This window comes from Panulirus ornatus, chromosome 14, assembly GCF_036320965.1.
Source record: "Panulirus ornatus isolate Po-2019 chromosome 14, ASM3632096v1, whole genome shotgun sequence".
Lineage (NCBI taxonomy): Eukaryota > Metazoa > Arthropoda > Malacostraca > Decapoda > Palinuridae > Panulirus > Panulirus ornatus.
Window position 1 is genome coordinate 32642358 of NC_092237.1, and position 21013 is coordinate 32663370.

General features: G+C 42.5%; 1 protein-coding gene across 3 annotated transcripts in view; it reads right to left on the reverse strand.

Annotated features, from left to right (window-relative positions):
- Nucleotides 1–402: 402 nt before the first annotated feature.
- Nucleotides 403–21013, reverse strand: part of LOC139753338 (MTOR-associated protein MEAK7-like) — a 342712-nt gene continuing 322101 nt past the window's right edge. For 2 of the 3 annotated variants that reach the window (XM_071669692.1, XM_071669691.1), the window contains exon 10: nucleotides 403–1900. In XM_071669692.1, the coding sequence (XP_071525793.1) occupies nucleotides 1784–1900 (117 nt within the window). In that variant the 3' untranslated portion in view covers nucleotides 403–1783. The other variant, XM_071669693.1, reaches the window with a different exon arrangement.

Here is a 21013-nt window from a genome sequence, read left to right on the forward strand (position 1 = left end):
ACAACTAACTTCATCCCCCAAGGTCCTATCTACTGTCACATACACTTACAGGCACCTGAAACATTACACTTCCTTCAGATGTTTTGAATTGCCTCACCTCACAGCTGCATCTCATTACCTTACTTTTGTCTATATTTCCTCTCATCTCTGTCCCCATTACCAATTTACGGAGTTTCTCCCTCAAGTCCAACACCAGAGTCATCTCTCTCCTTTCATAGACTCCCCAACACCAATTTAAGGAGTTTCTCTCTTGAGTCCAACATCAGAGCCATATCATCTATAATAATTCATCCACCAAGACCCCACATACCTTTGAAATGCCCCATATGCCAAGACCCTCACATTAAATTTTCACTATTCCTATGCATAACCAAGGATTAAATCATGATTAAAATGTCTAAGAGAGCTCATAATTAATTTATTGGTATTCATTTTATTTTAGAGTAGACACACTAATCACAAAATATACACTATGCTGACGATGAGGTTTAAATCTGTTTCATAAAATAAAAGGTTGTATCTGAAAGCGATGTGCCTCAAAACAAAAACCACTGATTAGAGAAAACTCTATATAAAACTGGTAAATCTAGTTTCTGATAATTCAAAAGCTCAGAAATGATGGGCAAAAAGTGTCTGATTTATTGGTAATTCCTTCCCGTTAATGGTTTTAACTATATCAATAAACATGGCTGAAAGCTAAGGACTTTCTTATGTAACTACAAAAGAAAAAGGATTTCACTAAATGCAAATCAAGATAATGTATACTCTGAAGAAATATTTGCAGAATCTGAAACAAATTTTGATAATAAAAATCTGAGGTTTAATTCTTATTATCTAAATCATCTAGAGTTTTATTGTTTAAGTACTCATAGAAAATAGATTTACAAATAATGGAATGAAAACAGAATATAGTGATGGAAAGAGAATGTACCCCAACGACAGCAGTAAAGGCAGGGAATGAATCCTCATAGACAGTGTATATATCTTATTGGATAGGATCACATTGATGTCAGTGAACAATCCACATTAATACCATATCTGCTGCCCAGGAAAGCACTATTGCTGGATAAGTTTGCGTATGCTTTTTATTTTTCCCTGATGATGTTTCCTCGCTATATGTACTGGATGCTATTCACTCATACTATCCTTACTACCACTTTTATTCCAGTCTTTTTAATTTGCTCTCCTTACTTCTCTGTATTTACTTTGATAAATATTTCTGTACTTCTACTTCTTTCACTTGCACGAGCTTACTAAGACAATCCTTATTCTGTGTTTGATTTTCTCTTTGTACAATTATACCATTAAGTAGAACAAGCCTCACTTGGGAAAAAAAGAAAAATCTGTGAAGGTTATGAATACAACTGTCAGGTTACAGGCATTCAAATATGCATGAAAATATCAGCAGCTGAAATACATATAATTGATTGTGTATGACAGCATACTTTCTGTGGATAAATGTCTGAGTGATAGAAACAGAAGCAGTCAATTGCATCATCATGTGAAAGATAATTTCTATGGATTTTCCTCGATATTCTATTTCTTGTGCATCCCATGCCAAGTATTTTGAAAGATTTCTTTCTATGTTACAATTCGTGTTCAAGAGTCTTACAGCTGTTTCTGAGATTATTAGGGCAGATATAAGTATCAAAATATCTTTGCTTATACTTTGCCTTTTAGGTGCACCATCTACACTCTTGCCTATTGGATACATATGATGTACTTTACCTTTTATGTCCACCATCTAATCTCTTCCCCATTTGATGTATAACATGATGTACTTTTAATCTTTCACTTCCTCTCTGTAGCCATCGCTAACTCGTTCTCTGCCAATCAGGTCCATCATTGCACGAGCTTCAGGATTTCTGTCCAGTGCACTTTTCTGCTTTCGAGTTCCTTCCTAATGAGAGAGAGAGAAATTTAAAACAACCTGAATACAGATGTACAGCTCAGAGTTATATCAATCCCAAAACTTCATGCTACTGAACTGTCAGCTGATAGCTTTCAGCCATAGAAAAGCATGTTTTCAATCTAGACTCACTTGCTCATTCCTCACACATTCCTCTTACAGGTGTTTGGTTTAACCCAAATAGTTAATGAGGACCCACAACTAAAAATGCCACAGTCAAGATTAATGCATGCAAAATATGTAACTGTCTCAATGGTGGTCTGAAAATTCACCCTTCAACAAGGTTATAATCACAATTGGCACACTTTAGACTCAGGTACCAAAGCTCATTTCAAAGTGAACCAACATGCACAGGGGATGGAGGGTCAGGAAAGGCGTCGAAGGGAAGTGAGTAGTCTAGCTTAATAGCATGCTTTTTCACTTGTTTAACAACAACATTTTAATCTAACCCCTCACTTGCTCCTATTAATAACTTGGAATGTCAAGTACAGTAGATCCCAAGGAGGACTGTGCAGCAGACTTTTCTGAAGTCTTGGTATGGCTCTACTTTCCTAAAGCTACATATTTCAAAAACACAAAAAGCACTGAGATATAACATATTTCTAATGAACTTTTCCAAGCCATGGACTTTATATTAAAGATCTTGTTTAATTTCTGTGGATTTGTTTACTACTTACAAAATCCTCACCCATAACATGGAACAAGAGAACTTGAATCAAAAAAGTTTTTCAGTACTAACTCGAGCAGGATAGTTCAACTACTACCATACCATCAAAAAAGACATGGAAAGCTTCCATACTCTCCTGCTGAAAGGCGTTCTTCAAAATATAGTAGTTTCCATCATAGTAAAGAAGATGGATTGTATAAAGTTTGACTGAACTATTTCTAACAAAAATCAAATGATCCTTATTCCTCCTAAAGGAAATCAACTTACTGACTATAGCTCCAAGGGCCAACCCTACCAAGAACTGGGCCCACAACCTTATTTCTCGCAAAGAAAGATGAATGCTTAACTTTCTTGTTTGAAACAAATGCAAGCCCTCATTCAAAGCCTGCACCGATTCCCTTTGATAGGGTTAGGTCCTACTGAAAAATACTTTTGTCAATCTCAAAAAAAAGGTCTCTAGATACATCAGTGAAAAAACATAATTAACTCCATATAAGATGACCTGTGTGAACAAACAGCGCTGGCTAGTAAATGACAACCAAGAAAACCCAATTAAAGAAATGTAGGTTCAATACAGTGTTCTTTATTACCTCTATTCATTGCCAGGGATGTTTCATTATATATCTTCCCCTACAAGGTTTAAGATTGTAAACCTGTAGCTCTTTAATCATCTACAGTAGTTCATCTGCACCATTCTATTTATCTTACTTTTGAGATGTTTCTGTTTACTCTCTATCTTCTTTAATTAAATTCAATCTGCTTTGCTAATGACCATGTAATAAAGCATTATTCAAGTTTACTTCTTATGTGCTTATTAAACATTTTCATCATCACTTACCTGTCCCTTGTTGACTTGTTAGGATATTCAGTGTACGTAAGACTCAAGTTGCGGTGTTTGAAGTCTGGTGTAATGCCTGCACAGGCACCTCTCGATATATGAGAGTTACATTCATGATAATGGTTGGGTAAATAAAAATATGCAAACTAAAAAATGTAAACAGTGGAGATTATGGGGTCTTGTTATTAATAAGACAATACCAAATATCATACCAGTGAAAAACTACAGTATACACATACCAGGATACATAAGATACTATAATACTCATACTGTACTATGAATTCTAGTCAATAAAAGCATAGAATTACAAACTTAATTCCAACACTTCCAATTACTGCTGTTCCTGAGTTGGTTGATGGTCCTGATGGAAAGAGAGGAGGTGACTGGGGGAACTTACTAAGGAAAAGAGTCATCTGGGTCAGATCACATAGTTGTCAAAGGCGGTGGTGATTATCAAGTGGGTTCAGCTATTATGTTGCTAGATGCAAAGACATCAGCAGATGCAGCCTCACTGGATATTGTGGTAAACTTGATGTGTCCTAAGGATTATGAACCAACAAGAATTTGCTTGAAATGACCACTGCTCCTTCTTCTGATACCAAGTCATCATATATACTCTTGACCTTTGCTTATATCACATACATCCCAATGGTAATATTTGTGTGAACTTGGTGTTAGATCAACATTGGTTCCCTTCTCTCCATAACTGAACTTTGGGAATATAAAGTTGTCGATGTGCAAATTAATGATGACCCTTTCTTAGCACTCTCCTTGCTCTTCTCTGCACTATCATGAACAGTCAATAAAGTAAATTCATTAAATCCATGTGACATGCTGATAGCTGTTCATTCACCTCTCATAATATTTGAGCACATCCTTCTTAACCTTAGTGGTAATGATTTATGCTTCTTAGCACCACTCTTACCAGGAGAACTTATAAGATGCTTTGTTGGTATGATGCAAGGGGCATAACACGTACAATATACAATACACTGCAGCACAAAATGCTATAGACTGAATCCATGTGCTGAGGACTGTGAGGTGAGGCTGCATATCTATGGTATGCATACACATGCTTCTTATATGGTACTGGTAATGCCACACCAACACACTGCCAGCCCAATGTTGATCACATTATTCTAACATAAGCCCATGTAAATAAAAACAGGTGCAACTGTGTCATGCACGTTATTCTAAAAATGGCAAATCAAGAAGTCCCTGTATAGTGCCACTGTACAAAGGCAAAGGGGAAAAACTAAATTTTTGAACTACAGAAGTGGGGTATAAGTTTGTTGATTACAAATGGTAAGTTGTATGGGAGAATAGTGATGAAGGTGATAACATGCACAGAGCATCAGATTGGGGGAGAACAATGTGGTTTCAGGAGTGGTAAAAGATGTGTGGATCAGGTATTTCTTTTGAAGAATCTGTATGAGAAATACTTAGAGAAGGAGAAGGATTTGTATGTGACATCTATTGATCTAGGGAAAGTGGATGATAACTTTGAAGTAATATGTATGTGTATGTATATGTATAAACATATGTATGTGTCTTTCTTCATCTGTATATTGATACTACCTCACTATCACAGGAAACGGTGATTAAGTATGAAAAATATATATATTCATTTATTTCATTTATCATACTTGATCGCCGCTTCCCGTACCAATTAGGTAGCGCCATGAAACAGAGAAGAATGACTCATCCATTCATATACATACATATATACATACGCGCTCATACACGTACATATATACATATACATATCAACATATACACATATACATACACATACACAGCCATATACATACCCATGTATATATTCATAACCCCGCCCTACAGGAAACAGCATCGCCACCCCCCACTTCAGCGAGGTAGCGCAAGGAAAACATACATAAAAGGCCACATTCGTTCGCACTCAGTCTCTAGCTGTGATGTAATAATGCACCGAAAGCACAGCTTCCTATCTACGTCCAGGCCCTTCAGACCTTTCCATGGTTTATCATATATAATCATTACAGATTTATCATCTTTGATTGCCATTTCTTTCATTAGTGAGGTGGCGCCGGGAAACAAGAGGAAGAAAGACCCATCCACTCGTTTACATAAATACACATATATACACATACACACATGTACATAATAATACTTTCTCGCCTTCATCCATTCCCAATGCCACCCCACCCCAAAGGAAACAGCATTGCCACCCTCTGCATCATTGAGGTAGCGCCAGGAAACATGAAAATGGCCACATCTGCTCACGCTCATTCCATTAAGGAAGGGGACAAAGAATTCTACTTCTGTATTCCATGTGTCACAGAAGGCAACTTTAAGAGACTGGAGCATGGGGTTGGGGTTCGGGTTGGGGGAAGGGGACTGTAAACCCTCTTAATTCTTGCATTTCAATTTCTAAAACATGGAACGGAAGAAGATGTCAAGCGGGGAGTGCTCATCCTCCTCGAAGGCTCAGATTGGGTTGTCTGAATGTGTGTGGATGTAACTAAGATGAGAAGAAGGATGGGTAGTATGTTTGAGGAAAGAATTCTGAATGTTTTGGTTCGAAGTAAAGGAAAGCTTCAGGTTGAAGGGGGAAAATGGCATGGAAATGTCTTAAAAGTATAGCCAGGGGTTGGTGAGGAGACAAGAGCAAAGGAATAATAATGCTGAAGCAGAGTTGTGCAAGTGTGACAGTGTAAGGAAGTGAGCTCTGTACTGATTTCGGGTAAAGATGAAAGTGGAAAGCAAGAGATGAAGGATTATTAGTGTGTACGCATATGGTCATGATATAGTGTATGCACCTGGCCATGATAGTGTGTATGCACCTGGTCATGATAGTGTGTATGCACCTGACCATGATAGTGTGTATGTACATGACCATGATAGTGTGTATGCACCTGGTCATGATAGTGTGTATGTACCTGGTCATGATAAGTGGGTATGCACCTGATCATGATAGAGTGTATCCACCTGGCCATGATATTGTGTATGCACTTGGTCATAAATAGTGTGTATGCACCTGGCGAAGATGAAGTGTATGCACCAGGCCATGATAGGGTGTATCCACCTGACCATGATAGTGTGTAAGCACCTGGTCATAATAGTGGTATTGTGTATGCATCTGGTCTTGATAGTGTGTATGCACCTGATCATGATAGTGTGTATGCACCTGGCCAAGATAGTGTGTATGCAACTGGCCAGGATAGCGTGTATGCACCTGGCTATAATAGTGTACATGCACCTGATCATGATATTGTGTAAGCACCTGACCATGATAGTGTGTATGCACCTGGCTAGGAAAGTGTGTATGCACTTGGTCATGATAGTGTGTATGCACTTGGCCAAGATAAAGTGCATCCACCTGGCCATAATAGCGTGTATCCACCTTGCCATGATAGTGGGTATGTATCTGGTCATGATAGTAAGTATGCATTTGGTCATCATATTGTGTATGCAACTGGCCAGGCCAGTGTGTATGCACCTGGCCATGATAGTTTGTATGCACCTGACCAAGATAGTGTGTATGCACCTGGCCAAGATAGTGTGTGCATATGCAACTGTCCAGGATAGCGTATATGCACCCGGCTATGATAGTGTGTGTGCATTGGCCATGGTAGTGTGTATCCACCTGGTCATGATAGTGTGTATGCACCTGGCTAGGATAGTGTGTATGCACCTGGCCATGGTGGTGTTTATGCACCTGGCCATGGTAGTGTGTATGCACCTGGCCATGATAGTGTGTATTCACCTGGTCATGATAGTGTGTATCTACCTGGTCATGACATTGTGTATGCACCTGGTCATGATAGTGTGTATGCACCTGGCCATGATAGTTAGTATGCACCTAACCAAGATAGTGTGTATGCACCTGGTAAAGATAGTGTGTATGCAACTGGAAGGATAGCGTGTATGCACCTGGCTATGATAGTTGTATGCACCTAGCCATGATGGTGTGTATGCACCTGGTCATGATAGTGTGTATGCAACTGGCTAGGATAGTGTGTATGCACCTGGCCATGATAGTGTGTATGTACCTGGCCATGATAGTGTGTATGCACCTGTCCATGATAGAGTTTATGCACCTGGTCATGACAGTGTGCAAGCACATGGTCATGATAGTGTGTATGCATCTGGCCATGATAGTTTGTATACACCTGACTAAGATAGTGTGTATGAACCTGGTCAAGATAGTGTGTATGCAACTGGCCAGGATAGCGTGTATGCACCTGGCTATGATAGTGTGTGTGCATTGGCCATGATAGTGTGTATACACCTGGTCATGATAGCGTGTATACACCTGGCTAGGTTAGTGTGTATGCACCCGGCCATGGAAGTGTGTATGCACCTACCCATGATAGTGTGTATGCACCTGGCCATGACAGTGTGTATGCACCTGGTCATGATAGTGTGTATGTGCCTGGTCATGATAATGTGTATGCACCTGGTCATGATAGTGTGTATGAACCTGGTCATGATAGTGTGTATGCATCTGGCAATGAAAGTTGGTATGCACTTGACCAAGATAGTGTGTATGCATCTGGTAAAGATAGTGTGTATGCAACTGGGCAGGATAGCGTGTATGCACCTGGCTATGATGGTGTGTATGCACCTGGCCATGATAGTGTGCATGCACCTAGTCATGATAGTGTGTATGCACCTTGCTAGGATAGTGTGTATGCACCTGGCCATGATAGTGTCAATGCACCTACCCATGATAGTGTGTATGCACCTGTCAATGTTAAGGTGTATGCACCTGGTCATGACAGTGTGCAAGCACATGGCCATGATAGTGTGTATGCACCTGGACATGATAGTGTGTATGCACCTGGTCATAAAAGAGTATATGCACCTAGCCATGATAGTGTGTATGCACATGGTCATGATGGTGTGCATGCATATGGCCATGATAGTGTGTGTGCACCCAGCCATGATAGTGTGTGTGCACCCAGCCATGATAGTGTGTATGCACCAGACTATGAAAAGGTGTATACACCTGGTCATGATAGTGTGTATACATCTAGCGATGATAGAGTGTATGCAACTGGCCATGATTGTGTGTATACACCTTGTCATGATGGTGTGTATCCACCTGGTCATGATAGTGTGTATGCACCTGACCATAATAGTGTGTATGCAACTGGTCATATTAGTATGTATACAATTGGCCATGATAGTATGTATGCACCTGGCCATGAAAGTGCGCCTTGTCATGAGAGTTTGCATGCACCTTGTCAAGATAGTGTGTATGCACCTGGTCATGATAGTGTATGCGCCTGGTCATGATAGTGTGTATGCACCTGGTCATGATATGGTGTATGCACGTGGTTATGTTAGTGTGTAAGCACCTGGCCATGATAGTGTGTATGCACCTTGTCATGAAAGTGTGTATGCACCTGGTCATATGCACCTGGTCATGACAGTGTGCAAGCACATGGCCATGATAGTGTGTATGCATCTGGCCATGATAGTTTGTATACACCTGACCAAGATAGTGTGTATGAACCTGGTCAAGATAGTGTGTATGCAACTGGCCAGGATAGCGTGTATGCACCTGGCTATGATAGTGTGTGTGCATTGGCCATGATAGTGTGTATAAACCTGGTCATGATAGCGTGTATACACCTGGCTAGGTTAGTGTGTATGCACCCGGCCATGGAAGTGTGTATGCACCTACCCATGATAGTGTGTATGCACCTGGCCATGACAGTGTGTATGCACCTGGTCATGATAGTGTGTATGTACCTGGTCATGATAATGTGTATGCACCTGGTCATGATAGTGTGTATGAACCTGGTCATGATAGTGTGTATGCATCTGGCAATGAAAGTTGGTATGCACTTGACCAAGATAGTGTGTATGCATCTGGTAAAGATAGTGTGTATGCAACTGGGCAGGATAGCGTGTATGCACCTGGTTATGATGGTGTGTATGCACCTAGCCATGATAGTGTGCATGCACCTAGTCATGATAGTGTGTATGCACCTTGCTAGGATAGTGTGTATGCACCTGGCCATGATAGTGTCAATGCACCTACCCATGATAGTGTGTATGCACCTGTCCATGTTAGAGTGTATGCACCTGGTCATGACAGTGTGCAAGCACATGGCCATGATAGTGTGTATGCACCTGGACATGATAGTGTGTATGCACCTGGTCATAAAAGAGTATATGCACCTAGCCATGATAGTGTGTATGCACATGGTCATGATGGTGTGCATGCATATGGCCATGATAGTGTGTGTGCACCCAGCCATGATAGTGTGTGTGCACCCAGCCATGATAGTGTGTATGCACCAGACTATGAAAAGGTGTATACACCTGGTCATGATAGTGTGTATGCACCTGGCCATGATAGTGTGTATACATCTAGCGATGATAGAGTGTATGCAACTGGCCATGATAGTGTGTATACACCTTGTCATGATGGTGTGTATCCACCTGGTCATGATAGTGTGTATGCACCTGACCATAATAGTGTGTATGCACCTGGTCATATTAGTATGTATACAATTGGCCATGATAGTATGTATGCACCTGGCCATGAAAGTGCGCCTTGTCATGAGAGTTTGCATGCACCTTGTCAAGATAGTGTGTATGCACCTGGTCATGATCGTGTATGCGCCTGGTCATGATAGTGTGTATGCACCTGGTCATGATATGGTGTATGCACGTGGTTATGTTAGTGTGTAAGCACCTGGCCATGATAGTGTGTATGCACCTTGTCATGATAGTGTGTATGCACCTGGTCATGATAGTGTGTATGCACCTGGCCGTGATAGTATCTATACACCTGGCCATGACAGTGTGTATACACCTGGCCATGATGGTGTTTATGCACCTGGCCATGATAGTGTTTATGCACATGGCCATAATATTGTGTATGCACCTGGTTATGTTGGTGTGTATGCACCTGGCCATGATGGAGTGTATGCACCTAGGCATAATAATGTATGTACTTGGTCATGATAGTTTGTATGCACCTAGCCACGATAGTGTGTGTATACACTTAGTCATGATAGTGTGTTATACACTTGGCCATAAGAATGTATATGCATCTGGTCATGATAGTGATGCACCTGGTCACGATATTGTGTATGCACCTGGTTATGATAGTGTGTATGCACCTGGCCATGATATTGTGTATGCACCTGGTCATGATAGTGTGTATGCAACTGGTCATGATATTGTGTATGCCCCTGGTCATGAGACTGGATGCGCCTGGTCATGATAGTGTGTATGCACCTGATCATGATATTGTGTATACACCTGGTTATGTTAGTGTGTAAGCACCTGGCTATGATAGTGTGTGTGCACTTGGACATCATAGGGTGTATACACTGGTCATGATAGTATGTATGCACCTGGCCATGGTGGTGTATATACACTAAGTCATGTTAGTGTCTATACATCTGGACAGGAGTGTGTATGTATCTGGCCATGATAGTATGCACACGGCCATGATAGTGAGTGAACCTGGTTATGTTGGTGTGTATGCACCTGGCCATGATAGAGTGTATGCACCTGGTCATAATAGTGTGTATGCACCTGGTCATGATAGTGTGTATGCACCAGGCCATGATAGTATGTGTATACACCTGGTAATGATAGTGTGTACACACTTGGACATGAGAGTGTATGCATCTGGCTATGATAGTGTGTATGCACCTGCCCATAATAGTGTGCATGCACATGGCCATGATAGGGTGCATGCCCCTGGCCATAATAGTGTGTATGCACCAGGTCACGATAGTGAGTATGCACCTAGTCATGATACTGTGCATACACCTGGTTACGTTAGTGTGTAAGCACCTGGCCATGTTAGTGTGTATGCACCTGGAAGTGATGGTGTATATGCACCTACTCATGATAGTGTCTATACACCTGGCCATGAGAGTGTGTATGCACCTGGCAATGATAGTGTGCATACATATGGCCATGATAGTGTGTAAGCACCTGGCCATGATAGTGTGTATACACCTGACCATGATACTGTGTATGAACCTGGTCATGATAGTGTGTGCACCTGGCCATGATTGTGTATATGCATCTGTCCAAGATAGTGTGCATACAACTGGCCATGATAATGTGTATGCACCTAGCCATAAGTGTGTATACACCTAGCCAAGACAGTGTTTATAAACCTGGTCATGATAGGGTGTATGCACCTTGTCATCTGGACGTAATAGTGTGTATGCACCTGCCATGATTATGTATATGCACCTGGCCAAATAGCGTGTATGCAACTGGCCATGATAGTGTGTATGCACCTGGCCATAACAGTGTGTATAAACCTAGCCAAGACAGTGTTTATAACCTGGTCATGATAGGGTGTATGCACCTTGTCATGACAGTGTGTGTGTGTGTGTGTGTGTGTGTGTGTGTGTGTGTGTGCAACTGGTCAAGACAGTGTGTATCTACTTGGCCATGATAGTGTGTGTATGTACCTGGCCATGATAATGTGTATTCACCTGGCCATAATAGTGTGTATTCAAGTGGTCATGATAGTGTGTATGCACCTGGCCATGATAGTCTGAATGTAACAGGTCATGGTAGTGTGTTGACATCTGCTCAAGATATAGTGTTTGAACCTGGTTATTTTAGTGTGTATGCACCGGGAAATGACAGTGTGTATGAACCTGGCCATGATAGTGTGTACCCACATGTTCATGATAGAATGAATGCACCTGGCCATGATAGTGTATATGTACCTGATCATGATAGTGTGTAATGCACCTGGCCATGATAGTGTGTATGCACCTGGTCATAGTAGTGTGTTTACACCTCGTCATGATATTGTGTACGTACATGGTTAGGTTGGTGTGTATGCACCTGGCCATGTTAATGTGTATGCACCTGGTCATGAAAGTGTGTATGCACCTAGTCATGATAGTGAGTATGCACCTGGCCATGAATGGTGTGTATTCACCTGGTCAAGATAGTGTGTATACACCTGGCTGTAAGACCGTGTATGATAGTGTGTCTGCACCTACCCATGGTAGTGTCTGTATACACCTGGCCATGATAATGGGTATGCACCTGGCCATGATAGTGCAAGCACCTGGCCGTTATAGTGTGTATAAACCTGATCATGATAGCTTGTATACATCTAGTCATGATAGTGTGTATGCACTTCGTCATGATAGGGTGTATGCACCTGGTCATGATATTGTGTATGCACCTGGCCAAGATAGTGTATGCACCTGGCCATGATAATGTGTATACAACTGGTCATGACAGCGTGTATGCACCTAGGCACGATAGTGTGTATGCACCTGGTCATGATAGTGTGTATGCACCTGGGCACGATAGTGTGTATGCATCTGATCATGATATTGTGTATGCACCTGGTTATGTTAGTGTGTGCACTTGGACATGATAGTGTATATGCAGCTGGTCATGATAGTGTGTATGCACCTCGCCATGATAGTCTGTAAGCACCTGTTCATGGTAGTGTGTTACACCTGGTCAAGATAATGTGTGCGTCCCTGGTTATGTTGGTATGTGTGCACCTGGCTATGATAATGTGTATGCACCTGGCCATGATGGTGTGTATACACCTGGTCAAGATAGTGTGTATACACCTGGCTGTAAGACTGTGTATGCTCCTGGCCAGGATAGGGTGTATGCACCTGGCCATGACAGTGTGTATGCACCTGGTCAGAACAGTGCGAATAAACATGGCCATGATAGTGTGTATGCACCTGGCCATGATAGTGTGTATGAACCTGGCCGTGATACAGCGTATGCACCTTGAAAAGATTGTTTGTATGCACCTGGTCATGATAGTGTGCATGCACCTAGCCAAGAAAGTGGGTATGCACCTGGCCATGGTTGTGAATATGTATCTATCTATGATAGTGTGTATGCTCCTGGTCACGATAGAGCGTACGCAAATGCCATAATAATGCGTATGCACCCGGCCATGATAGTGTGTATGCACCTGGACCGTGATGGAGTGTATTAACGTGATCATGTTAGTGTGTATGCACCTGGACATGATACCGTGTATGCAGCTAATCATTACAGTGTGTATGCACCGGGTCATGGTAGGGTGTATGCACCTGGCCATGATGGTGTATATACACCTAGATATGATAGTGTGTATACACCTGGCCATGATAGCGTGTATGCAACTGGTCAAGATAAAGTGTATGCACCTGCCCATGATAGTGTGCATGCACCTGGCCATGATAGTGTGTATCCACTCGGCCATGGGAGCATGTATATACCTAGCGATGATATAGTGTATGCACCTGGCCATGATAGTGTGTATGCAACTGGCCATGATAGTATCTATGGAACTGGCCAAGATTGTGTGTATGCAGCTGGCCAAGATAGTGCGTATCCACTTGGCCATGGTAGTGTGTATATACCTAGCGATGATAGTGTGTATGCACCTGGCCATGATAGTGTGTATTCACTTGGTCATGATAGTGTGTATTCACCTGGCCATGATAGTGTGTATGCACCTGGCCATGATAGTGTGTATTCACTTGGTCATGATAGTGTGTATTCACTTGGTCATGATAGTGTATATGCACCTGGCCATGATAGTGGGTATACACGTGATCATGACAGCTTGTATGCAAATGGCAATAATACTGTGTATGCAGCTGATCATGATAGTGTGTATCCACTAGGCGATCATAGTGTGTATTCACCCGGCCATGATAGTGTGTATCCACCCAGTCATAATACTGTGTATGCACCTGGCCATGATAGTGTGTATGTACCTGGTCATGATAGTGTGTATACAACTGGTTATGATAGTGTGTATGCACCTGTTCATGATAGTGTGTCCGCACCTACCCATGATAGTGCGTGTATACACCTGGTCATGATAGTGTGTGTATACACTTGGTCATGATAGTGTGTATACACCTCGCCATGAGAGTATGCATCTGGCCATGATAGTGTGTATGCACCTGACCAATATACACCTCGCCATGAGAGTATGCATCTGGCCATGATAGTGTGTATGCACCTGACCAAGATAGTGCATGCACCTTGCCATTATAGTGTGTATAAATCTGATCATGATAGCGTGAATGCACCTAGTCATGATAATGTGTATGCACTGGGTCATGATAGGGTGTATGCACCTGGGCACGATAGTGTGTAAGCACCTGGACATGATTGTGTATATGCAGCTGGTTATCATGGTGTGTATGCACCTGGTCATGATATTGTGTATGCACCTGGCCATTACGATGTATATACACCTACTGATGATAGTGTGTATACACCTGGCCATGTGAGTGTGTATGCGCCTGGCCAAGTCAGTGTGCATACACATAGCCATTATAGTGTATATGCATTTTGCCAAGATAATGTGTATGATCCTGGCCACGATAGTGTGTATGCAACTGGTCATAATAGCGTGTATGTACCTAGTGATGATAGCGTTTATGCACCTGGTCATGATCGTATGTATGCACCTGAGCACGATAGTGTATATGCACCTGTTCATGATACTGCGTATGCACCTGGTTATGTTAGTGTATATGCACCTGGACATGATAGTGTATATGCAGCTGGTCATGATAGTGTGTATGCATCTGGTCATGATATTGTGTGTGCACTTGGCCAGTATGGTGTATATACACCTATTGATGATAGGGTGTATATACCTGGCCATGAGAGTGTGTATGTACCTGGCCAAGATAGTGTGCATACACATGGCCCTTACAGTGTGTATGCACCTAGCCAAGATAGCGTGTATGCACCTGGCCATGATAGTGTGTATGCAACAGGTCATGATAGTGTGTATACACCTGATCATGATAACAGTTATGCACCTGGCCATGAGGTTATGCATGCAACTGGCCATGGTTGTGTATATGCACCTGGTCAAGATAGTGTGTACGTACCTGGCCATGGAAATGCGCATGCACCTGGCCATAATAGTGTGTATATACCTGGCCATGATTGTGTTTATGTACCAGGACATGATAGGGTGTATGCACCTTGTCATGACAGTGTGTGTGCAACTGGTCATGACTGTGTGTATACACCTGGCCATGATAGTGTGTATGCACCTGACCACGATAATGTGTATGGACCTGGCCATAATAGTGTGTATTCAAATGGTCATGATAGTGTGTATGCACCTGGCCATGATAGTCTGTATACACCGGGTCATGTTAGGGTGTTTACTCCTGGTCATGACATTGTGTATGCACCTGGTTATCTTGGTGTGTATGCACCTGGAAATGATAGGGTGTATGCACCCGGCCATAATAGTGTGTATGCACATGGTCATGATAGAGTGTATGCACCTGGTCATAATAGTGTGTATACAGCTAGTCACGATAGTCTGTATGCACCTGTTCATAGTAGTGTGTTTACACCTGGTCAAGATAATGTGTACGTATCTGGATATGTTGGTGTGTATGCACCTGGCCATGATAATGTGAATGCACCTGTCATGAAAGTGTGTATGCACCTGGGCATGATAGAAAGTATGCACCTGGCCATGATAGTGTGCATGCACGTGGTCAAGATAGTGCAAATGCACATGGCCAAGATAGTGTGTATGCACCTGGCCATGATACTGTGTATGCACCTAGCCGTGATACAGTGTATGCACTTTGTAATGATTGTGTGTATGCACCTTGGTCATGATAGTGTTTATGCACCTAGCCAAGATAATGAGTATGCACCTGACCATGGTAGTGCATATGTGTCTATCGATGATAGTGTGTATGCTCCTGGTCACGATTGAGTGTATGCAACTTCCATAATAGTGTGTATGCACCCGGTCATGAAAGTGTGTATTAACGTGATCATGATAGTGTGTACGCACTTGGCCATGATAATGTGTATGCAGCTAATCATTATAGTGTGAATCCACCTGGCCATGATGGTGTATATACACCTAGACATGATAGCGTTTACATACCTGACCATGAGCGTGTATGCACCTGGCCAGGATAGTGTGGTTACACATGTGTATGCAACTGGCCATATCAATGTCTATGCACCTGGCCATGATAGTGTGTATGCAACTGGTCAACATAGTGTGTATGCACCTGCCCATGATAGTGTGTATGCTCCTGGCCAAGATAGTGTGTATCCACCTGGTAACGGAAGTGTGTATGTACCTAGCGATGATAGTGTGTAAGGACCTGGCCATGATAGTGTGTATGGACCTGGCCAAGATTGTGTGTATGTAGCTGGCCAAGATAATTTGTATCCACCTGGCCATGGTAGTGTGTATATATACCTAGCGATGATAGTGTGTATGCATTTGGCCATGCTAGTCTGTATGCAACTAGCCATGATAGTGTGTTTTCACCTGGCCATGATAGTGTGCATGCAGCTGGCCATGATAGTGGGTATGCACCTGATCATGATAGCGTGTATACAAATGAAAATAATAGTGTGTATGCAGCTGATCATGATAGCGTGTATCCACCTGGCCATCACAGTGTGTATGCACCTGGCCATGAAAGTGTGTATGCACCTGGTAATAATAGTGTGTATGCATCGGTTCACGAGAGTGCGTATACACCTGGCCATGATAGTGTGCATGCACCTAGTCATTATACTTTGTATGCACCTGGTCATGATAGTGTGTATACACCTGTTCATGATAGTATTGTTACGGAACACGTGTGCTTGTGCTCACATGTTCGCGTATATAACGTGTGTGTGTCCTTATGGTATTGATATTTCTTATCAGGACGAGGATTAAGGCCTCCCTCTGAGACGTCCTCCGAGCGTGAGTTCACACCAAGCATTAGGCGTAATACTTTAATTTTAATTTTATTTTGAAACCAGATGGTCATTTGTCCTTGAGCACCCCGACCCTTCTCCGAGGAGGGGGGGGGGGGGGGGGGGGGAGTAAGTTGTCATCAGCTGCGGAATATTTCGCCACCGTACTGGACATGTCATCGCTGCAGGCTTACCAGAGGGAGGGTGATCTACGCAGTTTTGTGTGACTGTTCCTCCAACCAATCAGAATACTTTAAGGCTCATAGCCAATCAAAATGTAAGGTTGTATAGCTAGCAGGGAACGCTTGTCTTTACTGTAATATATACCCATGACACCCGCTGAGTCTCTCTCTTTCTAGCCCAGCGAGGTAAGTGGTCCACCCCTGCTGTAGGTCCTGCTGTGTTGTAAGCCTGTAAGCCCTGCTGTGCTATAAGCCCATTACCCAAGTGTTGTGCTGTAAGCCCGTTATAATTATCAGTGTAATGTTATCGAAGAACTGCCATAGAGGAAAGAGAACTCCTGGCTTGAAATCTTATCTGGAATGTTAAGTCATGTACAAATGTTATCTCATGTTTAATATGTGCCTATCTTTGTACACTTGAATTCTTTCATTATAAGTAGATTTAATGTAATGCTGGTCTTTAATTCAATCCCATAACTTTATTATTGTGTTATCCTGAGTTGTGCAACTTGACAAATCTATAACGTCCTTGCAAGACAAGGATCAGTAGTATTTGTAACATATGTTACTTGCGACCTTGCCTGAATAAGTGTTGAATTCGTAACAGTATGTCTGCACCTACCTATGATAGTGTGTGTATACACGTGGTCATGACAGTGTGTATACACCTCGTCATAAGAGAGAGTATGCATCTGGCCATGATAGTGTGTATGCACCTGGCCATGATAGTGCATGCACCTGGCCATTATAGTGTGTATAAACTGAGCATGATAGCGTGCACGCACCTAGTCATGATAGTGTGCATGTACTTGGTCATGATAAGGTTTATGAAACTGAGCACGATAGTGTGTATGCACTTCGACATGATAGTGTATATGCAGCTGGTCATGATAGTGTTTATGCACCTGGTCATGATACTGTGTATGCACCAGGCCATTATGGTGTATATACACCTATTGATGATAGTGTGCATACACCTGGCCATGAGAGTGTGTATGCACTTGGCCAAGATAGCGTGCATACACATGGCCATTATGGTGTGTATGCATCTGGCCAAGATAGTTTGTATGCATCTGGCCATGATAGTGTGTATGCAACTGGTCATGATAGCGTGTACGCACCTAGTCATGACAGTGTGTATGCACCTGGGCACGATAGTGTGTATGCACCTGGTCACAATATTGTGTATGCACTGGTCATGATAGTGTATATACACCTGGGCACGATAGTGTGTATGCACTGGTCATGATAGTGTGTATGCACCTGGTTATGATAGTGTGTATGCACCTGGACATGATAGTGTATATGCAGGTCGTCATGATAGTGCGTATGCACCTGGTCATGATAATGTGTATGCACCTGGCAATTATGGTATACATATACACCTATCCATGATAGTGTGTATACACCTGGCCATGAGAGTGTGTTTGCACCTGCCCAAGATAGTGTGCATACATATGGCCATTATAATGTGTATGCATCTGACAAAGATAGCGTGCATGCATCTGGCCATGATACTGTGTATGCAACTGGTCATGATAGTATGTATACACCTGATCATGATAGCGCTTATGCACCTAGCCATGATAGTGTGTATGGAACTGGCCATGATAGTGTGTATAACCCGATCATGATAGTGTGTATGCATCTGGCTATAATTGTATGTATTCAACTGGCCATGACAGTGTGTATGCACCTTGTTATGATGGTGTGTATGCCCTTGTCATGACAGTGTGTATGCACCTGGCCATGATAGCGTGTATAAACCTTATGATAGTGCGTATGAACATGAACAAGATAGAGTGTATGCACCTGGCAATTGTAGTGTATATGTAAATAGCGATGATAAGTGTGAATGCAACTGGCCATGATACTGTGTATACACCTTACCATGATAGTGTGTATACACCTGGTCATGATAGTGTGTATGCAGCTGGCCATGACAAAGGGTATGCACTTGATCATGATAGCGTGAATGCACCCAGCCATGATAGTGTGTATACACCTAGTCATGATAGCGTGTATGAACCTGGCCATTATAGTGTGTATGAAAATAGCCATGATTTGTGTGCACCCGGTCATGATAGTGTGTATGCACCTGTTCATAATAATGTGTATGCACCTGGCCATGATAGTGTGTATGCACCTGGCCATGATAGTGTGTATGCACCTGGTCATGATAGTGTGTATGCACCTTCTCATGATGGTGTGTATACAACTGGTCATGATAGCGTGTATACAAATGAAAATAATAGTGTAAATGCAGTTGATCATGATAGTGTGTATCCACCTCGCCATTACAGTGTGTATGCACCTGGCCATGAAAGTGTGTATGCACCTGGTAATGATAGTGTGTATGCATCTGTTCACGAGAGTTTGTATGCACCTGGCCATGATAGTGTGCATGCCCCTTGTCATTAAACTGTGTATGCACCTGGCCATGATAGTGTGTATACACCTGCTCATGATAGTATGTCTACACCTACCTATGATAGTGTGTGTATATACGTGGTCATGACAGTGTGTATACACCTCGCCATGAGAGAGAGTATGCATCTGGCCATGATAGTGTGTATGCACCTGGCCATGATAGTGCATGCACCTGGCCATTATATTGTTCATAAACCTGAGCATGATAGCGTGTACGCACCTACTCAAAATAGTGTGCATGTACTTGGTCATGATAGGGTGTATGAAACTGAGCACGATAGTGTGTATGCACTTCGACATGATAGTGTATATGCAGCTGGTCATGATGGTGTTTTTGCACCTGGCCATGATATTGTGTATGCACCTGGCCATTATGGTGTATATACACCTACTGATGATATTGTGCATACACCTGGCCATGTGAGTGTGCATGCACATGGCCAAGATAGTGTGTATACACATGGCCATTATAGTGTGTATGCACCTGGTCAAGATAGTGTGTATGCATCTGGCCATGATAGTGTGTATGCAACTGGTCATGATAGCGTGTAAGAGCCTAGTCATCACAGTGTGTATGCACCTGGGCACGATAGTGTGTATGCACCTGGTCACAATATTGTGTATGCACCTGGTCATGATAGTGTGTATGCACCTGGGCACGATAGTGTGTATGCACCTGGTCATGATAATGTGTATGCACCTGGCCATTATGGTGTATATACACCTATCGATGATAGTGTGTATACACCTGGCCATGAGAGTGTGTATGTACCTGCCCAAGATAGTGTGCATACATATGGCCATTATAATGTGTATGCATCTCACAAAGATAGCGCGCATGCATCTGGCCATGATACTGTGTATGCAACTGGTCATGATAGTGTGTATACACCTGATCATGACTGCGCTTATGCACCTGGCCATGATAGTGTGTATGGAATTGGCCATGATAGTGTGTATACACCCGATCATGATAGTGTGTATGTATCTGGCTATAATAGTATGTATGGAACTGGCCATAATAGTGTGTATGCACCTTGTTATGATGGTGTGTATGCCCTAGTCATGACAGTGCGTATGGAACTGGCCATGATAGTGTGTATGCACCTTGCCATGATAGTGCTTATGAACATGAACAAGATAGAGTGTATGCACCTGGCAATAGTAGTGTGTATGTAAATAGCGATGATAGTGTGCATGCAACTGGCCATGATACTGTGTATAACATGGCCATGGCCATGATAGTATGTATACACCTGGTCATGATAGTGTGT